Raw genomic sequence first — 11019 nt, forward strand, 5'->3', positions numbered from 1 at the left:
TTTTATTAACATGTATGATTTATTAATGTCAATTTATACTGCGTGAGAGTGTGAATGTAGAAAAAGAATATGGCACACTGAAGAGAGTGAGTGGGTGAGAGAAAGAGACAGAAACAAACAGCAGGTGGCAGTAACTACAAGGAATAGTTACTAAGAATAGGCACTGACAGTGGATGGCAAATATACTTTTTAACATATCATTGTTGTCGAGTTATGTAGGCTAATACAAAAATCTCTTGTCACCGATTTTAATCCTGAAGGTTCTAAGACCCACAAAAATACTGGATAAAAACCGTCAGGATTGTCACGACGGATGTTTAAAGAGCCACAAACACACATCATCTAAACAATTTACGAAGACATTCTTTGCGATGTAATAAAGCAATAATAGAAGGAAAAAAAAATGGAGTAACTAAATATTTTATAAAAAGATAGACTCGTCGATATAAGATCATAGATTATGCAAAAGGTGCCTGGAGTCTCCAAAATATTCGGAAAAAATTCTTATTTCTGAATATAGAGCATCATAGAGATGTTGCTATGTAGCCAAAACTGTTTGATATTCCAGTGAGATTTGACAGATGTAGACATGAACCAATAGCGTCCTTAGGGAACGCCTAGACGCTCCTCTTTCCACCAATCGGCACTTGGAGGAGGCGGGACTTGTGTTCCTCTGCTCCGATTGAATTCGTGCAGTATCAATTACAGTGGACGCCTGGACAACAGAGCTGACGCTGGGTACCACTTTGATGGGGGATGCCACTGTCTTTTGATATTATCTTTTCAAATATGGTTTCTTTTCTCTCTGAAGTCAAATAAACGTTCACGCACGTATATCGCCATTTTATCGCAGCCCGTGGCCTGGACGCGCTACATTTACATTTCATTCCAGTGTTTCACCAGTATAGCAGCGCCGGAATGTATCTCTCCGGGATTTTCATCGGTAAGAGAATATTAAAGTGCTTTATACTGATTTTGTGAGTCATTATACGAAATGAACAGCATTCGTTGTCTTGCATCCGAATGAAACCGTGCGCATTGCAGTGCGGTTTGTTTTCGTTTCGTATTTTGGGGTGTCACACGCATCACCTAATCGATAATCGATTAAGTGGTCTAGGGGCAGATGTCACGCTTTCTTCTATGCCATCATCAGCACTGTATTTGATACAGTGCAGCTCTATTTGGACATCACTGGCTCTCCTGTGTCATAAATGAAAAACAAATCCTACCAACTAAAATTCACACCACCATGGGAGAAAAATGCTGGTTTTGGAAGGAAACACAAGCCTTGCACCAGAAACCACACCAAAATAATAGCCAACCCTGGCATTGTAATGAAAGTGCTGCGCCGGAAGAAGATCATTATGTTTCTTGCCTATTTTCTGCTGGTGGCTTTGACCATGTTGAACCTGGCTAATTATAAATGGACCAAAGAGCCACAGCAATGCAACCAGCCAATGCAGGGAATGCCTTTCCAAAGCAGATCGGACATCCGTTTTCTTTACAAAGCCCCCCAGATCAAGAAAAGGCAGCTTGTGTATGTATTGACCACTTGGAGGTCCGGTTCATCCTTTTTCGGCGAACTGTTCAACCAAAACCCAGATGTGTTTTTCTTGTATGAACCTATGTGGCATATCTGGCAAAAACTGTACCCGGGGGACGCTGTGTCCCTCCAAGGAGCTGCCCGGGACATGCTGAGCTCTCTTTACAGGTGTGATTTCTCGGTTTTCCAGTTGTACAACAGCCCTGGGGGAAAGAACATAACCTCGCTTGGACTGTTTGGTGCCACTCTCAATAAGGTCATCTGCTCGTACCCTATTTGTTCGTCCTACAGGAAGGATGTAGTTGGCATGGTGGATGATAAAGTTTGCAAAAAGTGCCCTCCACAGAGCCTCCAAGTCCTGGAGGAGGAATGTTTGAAGTACAACACTATAGTCATTAAGGGAGTCCGTATTTTGGATATCAGCGTTTTGGCCCCCTTGATGGAGGACCCCTCTTTGAATCTGAAAGTCATCCATTTAGTCCGAGACCCCAGGGCGGTGGCCAACTCCAGGATTAAATCTCGGCATGGACTCATACGGGAAAATCTGCAAGTCGTGCGCAGCAGAGACCCCAAGCTGCGTCGTGTGCCATTTGTGGACCCGAACCACAAAGTGAACAAAAAGGACGGTGCAGACTATCACTCCATAGGAGCCATGGAAGTGATTTGTGAACGGACATCCAGAACTCTGAAAACCGCCCTCCACCCGCCCACCTGGTTCAAGGGGAAATACATGACTGTACGTTATGAGGACTTAGTGGAAAACCCTGTTAAAACGGTTAGGAATGTTTATCGCTTCGTCAACCTTTCGGCCAATCATGACATTGAGGCCTTCGCCACGAATATGACAACAGGAAGCAGCGCCTCCTCTAAACCCTTCATCGTTTCATCCAGGAATGCAACACAAGCTGCGAGTGCCTGGAGAACTGTGCTTAACTACCAGCAGATCAGGCAGGTGGAGGAGTATTGTCAGCATGCAATGTCTCTGCTCGGATACCTGCGTGTGCGCACATCCGGGGAGGCTAAGGATTTGAGCAAATCGTTGTTGACGCTGCCCAAAATCTAAAGAGTCGCCAAAGACATTTGTTTGATTGAAGTCATTGTGTTTTGCATTTGTGCAGAAAGCAGCCTGGTTCGCATTCTTAACAAACTGTTATTTATGTTCAGTGCTTAATGGCTCAGTGGAATGTATCTGTTTGCATCATACTGTACTCAGCCACTTATGTTGGGACCAGAATATTGTCTGTGCATTACCAGATGTCTGACCAAATAAGAGAGGAAAACAATTACCTTGTGTACAATGTGTCATTAATCATTAAAGGTACAGCAAGATATTTATTTAACCAAAAAATGTAGATGTAGTTTTGGCTTTGTTATATTCCTGATTATGCAAAACAAAGCTAATTTTACATTGCATGCGAGACGTCTATCTACAGAATTCACACAGTCACGGAAAACATGGAAATAACAGGGAATTTTTGAAATTGTGGTTTCCAGCAGGGTCGCGCAATAAATCGCAATCGCAATAAAATCGCGATATGAGCATGCTTAATTTCTTTTTTTTTCTTTCTTTTATTTTACTCTGAATTCTGTGATGTTTAATTCACTATTCTGATTGTTGCACATCTTCTGCACACTGAAAAGTTATTGCAGAATGCAGTGAGGAAAAAAAGGTTCCAGTGAGACAACAGGAATAGGGAATAAAGAACAAAGACGCTATCATCTATCACTTATGCAAAGACTATGTTTTTTCCGCTCCTGAAATGTGTTTTTGAACACTGAAATTTCAGAATGTAAAATGTATAAATAAGGAAAAATATCTGCCAAAATCGCAATTAAAAACCCAATCGCAACATCTATTAAATCATTGCAAAATTAGTTTTTTTGTTCATATTACAGGGCCCTTATTTCTAGGCCTGGAAGTCATGGAAATTAACCAAATCCTAAAACGGCACGGTAATTTCTTTAGTAAATATACATTTTTCTAGTTATGCTCTGCTCTAAAAAAATTTAATCTGCTAGAAATTTATGTTTATAAAAATACATTTTTGAAAATCTACTAATCACGAATGACTTGAAAAATCATGGACATTAAATGTGCACTCAGTAATTTTTTTCCTCATTTAAAAAGTTTCACTTCGAAAGAAATTAATTGTAATGTTGAAACATATGTATAAAATCATGACCACTCATGTGAGATAAAGAGTTCAGTCATTTCAGTAACCTTATAAAAGCTCTTTTATTCTACATGGGGCAGGGGCGCCTCATGGGGGCAGCCATGTTAGCATCACGTGACCAGCTGAATACTACTTGCTTAATCTCAGTAACTACCCTGTTATTGGACACTGTCATTCATGGATTAAATTAAGCCTGTATTACTGTGCATAGTACATTTCTACAATGGCATCGGTAACTGAATACTACTGTGTTTGAATGATGTAGCATCCAGGCCACTAGGTGTCAGTGTAAGCCATTCTTCAGTATACTTAAAAAACTGAGTGCACGTTTAATGTTTTAAAAGATCTGGGAACCCATAGTTTAAACAACAACAGTTACTTTCAGTACGATTTACATGTGCAGTTAAAATCGAGCAGCAGCGAGTTTTTGCATAGTCGAGCTACTGTCTTCATCTTCACCAACGTGACTCAGTGTGTATCGAATATTTGAAGGAAAGACGACAAATATGCCAGGTTAAATACACATGTGTCACCTCTGTCTTTCGGAGCATGCGCACAATGCTGAGGCCAGTTGTGGTCTGATTAACGTGTACATGCTGGCCTAAGCCGAGTTACAATAGCATTATCTAAGTTTATCCGACTTTGCAAAAATCTGACTGGTATGATTTCAGTCGGACTAAAGCATTTCCATGACATTTTAAAAAGACTAATTGTTTTAGTCCGACTGAAAACTAATTTTAAAGTGCATGTAAACGTACTGATTGTCCTGTTGGTCTAATTCAAATTAGAAAAAAAAATTATTGTGTGGAGCTCTAATAAATTCAGTTGAGACTTGCCCTAATTTCTGCAGACTTTCTCTGGGTTAATGCTCTCATAAACTGTCTTAGTGCAACATATTAACTCGCTCCCAGCTGCACACTTTGTCTCAGTTTCACTTCTAATACTATATGAGAGGTATGTTTATGTGATTTGTGATGTATTTCACACCCAAGGGCATTGAAGGAATAACAGTCATTGGTGTGCCCTTATTTGAATGAGGCCAGTAATACTGCATTCTTACGGCATGTCAAGCAGGTTTTAATATAACTTTCCACCTCTTATGCAAGTGCTGAAAAAATATAGTTGTTAAAAGAATGAAGATGAATTTTCTTTTGTGATGATTCGATATCACATTGCCACTGAACTACAGAGCTTCAGATGAATGTCTGTCTTCTTCTCTGTGGTTGAATTAAACAGTTGTGCTACTGTTTTGAAAATCCTATAGATGTCACAACATCTTAAAATACTGCCTGCCATGTGACAAAAGAGTATCATCTCTTTAACAGTATGCAAATGTGTTCCAACATAGCAGCACTTATTTAAGTTGCACTCTGCTGGGAATCCTAAAGCTGGAATGCACTGTATTCATGGCTGTTTATTCTTTCATAATGTTATAGTTGCTGTGTAAATATTGCATTTAAATTATGTAGGACGTACCTACACATTGCACAGGGAAATCTCTACACTAACATTCTTGCTAACTCAAAGGGCAGTCACAGTACACTTTGTGTTCTATACACTTTCATGCATGGAAGAGCAGGAACTGAAGGATATACGTAGGAGTTTACTCTCAATGTCTTTCAATGCGGACATTGTAATAAAGGTTTTGTTAGGTAACCTTAAAAATTAGCTTCATGTGGTAAAATCTAAATTAACTGGTTTAATTCAAAACTGTATTTAAATTAGGTTACACCAACAGAAGTAATATGTTTAGGTTAGATCAAGTAAAAATAGATCCTTGAGGTAACAATTTGCAGGTTACCACTTTTTTTTTTTCTTTTTTTTTTTTTAAAGTTCAAGATCTCTGATCTGCAAATTCCTGATTTTGACCAATAAATGGTTTAAACATCACAGATTGCCCTTTTAGCTCCATCAAAAGAACACACATTTTAAAAGCTATGTAGTAGTAAAAGTAGTAAAGTGGAGTAGTAGATCATATATAAATAGTGAGTAGTAGATCTCTCTCTCTCTCTCTCTCTCTCTATATATATATATATATATATAGAATGTATTATTTTGTGTTATGTATAATTTATTATGCCCTTGCACAGTGGTTGTCAGTTGTTTTTTCTTCTGATTTTACATTGGACATCAAGTGGCAATCCAACACATTCCCCAAATTGTTTATTGTACAAAAGTAACAAAAATGTGCATGGGCCCAACAATATGCAATACTGTTAACATGACATAGGCAGAATAGGACAGTTAACAATATTGTAACTGCATTAAAAACAGCAGATGTGTTATTTACCAGCCTAACGCATTGGACAAACACTGGGCTAAATATTGTTTTGGTAGTTGCCATATTACAAATTAAAATACTGTAGAGTTCGAATGGAAGCACATCCTTAAAGGAATATTCTGGGTTCAATACAAGTTAAGCTCAATCCACAGCATTTGGGGAATAATGTTGATTACCACAAAAACTAATTTTGACTTTTCCCTTCTTTTCTTTAAAAAAAAGTAAAAATCTGGGTTTCAGTGGGGCACTTACAATGGAAGAGAATGGGGCAAATCCGTAAAGGTTAAAATACATACTGTTTGAAAGGTATAGCAACACAATGTAAACAATATGCATGTTAACATGATTTTAGTGTGATAATATTGCTTACTAACTAACCTTTTCTGTGTATGTATATCCAATTTTACAACTTCGTTCTAAAATGACTGTAAAAATGATGATTTAAACAACTTCACAGATCAAAATATACACAAGTTTTAACAGAAGAATTAATACAAGTGCTTTTGTAAAATTGTAAGTTTCACATTTCTGCCTTTAAACCCTCAACATTTTTTACCCCATTCCCTTCCATTGTAAGTGCCTCACTGTAACCTCGATTTTTTGCTTTATAAAAGAAAAGGAGGGATGAGTCGAAATAATTTTTTATGGTAATCAACATTATGCTACAAAATGGTGTCGAATGAGCTTAACTTTTATTGAACCCAGAGTATTCCTTTAAAAATGTCTGAAATAATGCAAGCATGTAGGATGGTGATGTTGCTTTTTAGTGGAAGAATTGGGTTGATTTCAGGGTACAGGAACATTCGGAAGCAGCTTGTGATCATGTTGATTTGCAATCAGGGCTGGAACTGCAAGCAATATAGTGAGTAGTTTTTATTGAAAATGTAAAAAAAAAATTACATTTTATTTTGTTTTGCACCAATAACTCTGCTCTCTAGTATAAACTAGATTGCTATTACACATCTATAGTTGTGTCAAGAATGTGAAGGATATTAACAGGACCAAAACATCTGTAAAATCTGTGCAACAGTAGCAGTATCTCTGTTTGTAACATGTCACCAGTGTAAACGCTATAACACTGATGCAGGACAGCATAGTGGCAGGCTGTCAACTGTAGTAGCTCACAAATCTCAGACAATCTATGCGCCTCATGGGAGTATTCAGTGACTATAAATGCTTGATTCTCTGTAGTGGGCTGCGGTGCCTCTCAGGGCCTGGTCTTGTTACTGCTGCCATGTGTGAGAGCGACTGAGTGAGGGGGAACCACGAGAGAGTCACTTTTGTTTTCCCGTAATAGCAGCTGCTGGAGGGGGTGGCGGGCAGGGAGGCCCCTCACAGGAGGAAGAAGGGGATGGATATGGAGAGGTAGCAGAATGGCAGGGCTTGAGGATCTTCTGGCATTCAGTCTGGCTTCCAGTGAGTGCTCCTGGCCTATCGCCATCTCTCTACCCCATATCCTGCGATATCGCTGCATGGTATTATGGCCTCCTGATAATCTGTAATGTATTTTTTTTTAGTTGATGCACTGTGTTATGCTGGGTGCACAATGGACGATTTTGCCGACAACTTAAAAAAAATCAATGAAGATTTATTTTGTCGTTTCGCAAAATTGGCAGTCTTTGATTGCTTAGTGTGACATGCTCACTGATGGCCTGTTAATTGTCTTTGCAATGAATCTTAACCTCTGATGAATTTCTGACAGCATCAGAAATTTTGTCTGACTAGCAACAATCATAAAAGGCTGAAAAAGCATGGAGTGCACATGGCTTTATGCCTCTGGTATCACAAGATGTCTTTGACAAGTTGTGTAAGATCCAGGGACTTACCCAGATTCAGAGAAACCAGGGGTTAATATGTGTAAGTCAGATGTTTTGACAGTTTAAACCAATGCTGTGTTTCAGCACAACAAATGTAAATTGAATGCTGAAGGTGTTAACTCGAAGACTGAGAAAGTAAAAAAAATTATTGACAGTGTTTCCAAACCCAAACAAAAAGTATCCAATGATCATGTTACAGCATTGCATGGATTAAAAAAAAAGTCAGCCTAAGGTGATACAAGATGTTTGCATATGTTAATGAGAAAATAATTTAAAGGTGAAGTGTGCAATTTCTGCACCACAAGCTTTACCAAACAACATGATCACACAGGAAATTGAACATGTTCCTTCCGGATGTTCGTGTACCCTATAATTGACATTCAGCTGAATTGCTGGCAAGCGTCATCCCCCATCAGATATTTCTGCATCAAATAAAGCATAAAAACATTTCCCTCTGGTGCCAATGATAGTGCGTTGCACGACCAACATCCAAGATACGGGTTCTGGTCTCATGGAAAAAGGAAGAAATCACATTCACATAATCATTGGATAGGTTGCATTTTAGCTTTAAAATTGCATCTTCACTTCACTGACAGTTAGGTTAAGGGTTGGGGTTTGGTTTAGGTGGTAGAATTTAAAAACATGCATTCCTGTTGACTGTATGTATAGCATAATTTATGCACCACTCTGTGGACATTTCACCCAGAAACTGGAGCTCACACGTGCCCATACGTTCAACAACACTTTCAGCTTTAGCCACTGGGGGCAGTGATTTGAATTTCAGTAAGCACAGTCCAATGTCAGCAGCAAAACTTTTGAATTACATGTGCGATCAGTCTCTACCAAATGTTTTCAGACAGTTTTCCCAAACACTCCCCACTGGTTAGGCAGAAAGATAGCCCTGGCAGCTCACACAGTGGTTGAGGCAATTTTACTATGGTGCTATGCTAAAAAAAACAAAAACAAAAAAAAAACAGAAATGTTTTGATAGCACCACTAAGTCCAAAATGATCACACGGGATGTCGGTGTACCCCAGGATCGGCCACATTATACCAACTCACTGATAAGCGGCATCTCCCATCAGACATTTTTGCAGCGTATTTACCTTTCTTTGTGGCGTGACCAGAAGCGTGTTTGAGTCAGCAGTATGGAAGACCCGGTTTCGCATCCCACACTGAAACCAGGAAGTAATCGCGTTCGTGTAATCGCATGACAAGCACAATTCGGGGGTTGCGTTTTCCCTCCTGACATTACATTTTTACTCCACTGATGGTTAGGTTTATGTTGGGGTTTGGGTTGGGGAACATGTGGCTATTTTGGGTGATGCATCAATGGTGTGGACTATATAAACAATACAGAGTTTATGCCACAACAAACTGAAATGGAATGCTGATGGTGTCAGTTCAAAGAAACTGAGTGTGCATGTGCTGCCGCCAGTCATTACTGTAGATAATAATATAATCTAAATATGTGGCGGCATATGCTGTATGGGATCTGAGAATTTTGTCCATGAGATGCTGTAATGTGGCCGGGGCCCCGAACAAACTGAATGGAAGGGTCACAAATTGGTGTAAGCCGAACGGAGTGGAAAAAGCAGTTTTTTCTCAGGAGATTGGAGTTAAAGGGATCTACCAATAATCCTTTGTTAAGTCCAGTGTTGAATAAAATTGAGCCGCACCCAACCAATTGAGCAATTCGTCAATCCAAGGCATTCGGTATGCAACAAATTTGGACACTGCGTTCATTTTGCGATAGTCTACACAGAACCGGACCTTCCTGTCGCTCTTAGGTACCAGAACCACCGGGCTGGCCCAATCACTCTGAGACTTTTCTATTATGCCCATATCAAGCATCGTCTCGAACTCTTCCTTAACAACCTTTTTTTGTGTTCAGGAAGGCGATGGGGTGGCTACGAACCACCACCCCCGGAGTGGTCTCGATGTGGTGCTCTATGAGGTTTGTGCAACTGGGGAGAAGCGAGAACACGTCTGCAAATTCCAATTGCAACTTGGCTACATCTGTGAGCTGCGACGGTGAGAAGTGGTCTCCACATGGGACAGGGGTGAGTGAATTTGGTTTGAGAGTCACCTCTGGTCCGAGGTCCGCCCTCTCTGGAACTACCATCGCTAAGGCCACAGGGACCGCCTCCCTCCATGATTTTAGGAGGTTGAGATGGTAAACTTGACGTGCTCCGCCCCTATCCATTCACTTAACCTCTTCGAGATCTCCAACTCGCCAAGTGACCTCAAAGGGCCCTTGCCACTTGGCCAGTAATTTGGAGCTTGAGGTGGGCAGTAATACAAGCACTTTATCTCCCGGTGTGAATTCTCATAGTCGAATGCCCCTGTCATAAAGCCGGCTTTGACGTTCCTGAGCTTGGAGCAAATTCTCCTGTGTTAATTGACCCAAAGTGTGAAGAATTGCTCTAAGATCAAGAACGTACTGAATTTCATTTTTACTGTTTAAAGGTCCCTCCTCCCAAGCTTCCCTCATGATGTCGAGCACGCTGCGTGGCTGACGCCCATTCAGCAGCTTGAATGGACAACACCCTGTGGAGGTTTGTTGGACCTCTCACACTGCAAATAACAGGGGTTCGAGCCACTTATCCCAATTCCTAGCATCCTCATGTACGAACTTACAAATCATATTTTTTAAGGTTTTATTAAATCTTTCCACTAACCCATCTGTTTGTGGGTGATAAACATTAATGCGAATCGACTTAATACCTAATAATTCGTATAGTTCGCGTAGTGTTCGTGACATAAAGGTAGTACCTTGATCAGTGAGGATTTCTTTTGGAATCCCCACTCGGGAAATTATTCTGAAGAGTGCCTCCGCAACACTATGTGCTGAGATGTTGAGCAGGGGCACTGCTTCCTGATATTGTGTTGCATAGTCCATCAGAACTAATACAAAGCGATGCCCATGTGCAGTCCGTTCTAATGGCACAACGAGGTCCGTGGCAATTCTCTCGAGGTCCCCTTCTCAATGGCGCTTTTGGGGTGGCCGGTGGATTCACTAACTGACATTCACGGCATGCTGCACACCACTTGCATATGTCCCCGTGAATGCCCGGCCAAAAAAAAACTATAAATGGATTATAGTGAGCCGCCTGGAAGAGGGTTTCCCGACAGCTCTTCGGTACTAATAACTGGGTTGTATTTTCTTTTGTTTGAGTGTCCTGTGTCACTCGATACAACCAA

General features: G+C 40.4%; 1 protein-coding gene across 1 annotated transcript; it reads left to right on the forward strand.

Annotated features, from left to right (window-relative positions):
- Positions 1-5: 5 nt before the first annotated feature.
- Positions 6-5316, forward strand: LOC127441618 (carbohydrate sulfotransferase 2-like). Its single transcript, XM_051699216.1, has one exon. It carries the CDS (start codon positions 1212-1214, stop codon positions 2604-2606), a length of 1395 nt encoding a protein of 464 aa, XP_051555176.1. The 5' UTR covers positions 6-1211; the 3' UTR covers positions 2607-5316.
- The last annotated feature ends 5703 nt before the right edge of the window (positions 5317-11019 follow it).

This window comes from Myxocyprinus asiaticus, chromosome 5, assembly GCF_019703515.2.
Source record: "Myxocyprinus asiaticus isolate MX2 ecotype Aquarium Trade chromosome 5, UBuf_Myxa_2, whole genome shotgun sequence".
NCBI classification, from domain to species: Eukaryota; Metazoa; Chordata; class Actinopteri; order Cypriniformes; family Catostomidae; genus Myxocyprinus; species Myxocyprinus asiaticus.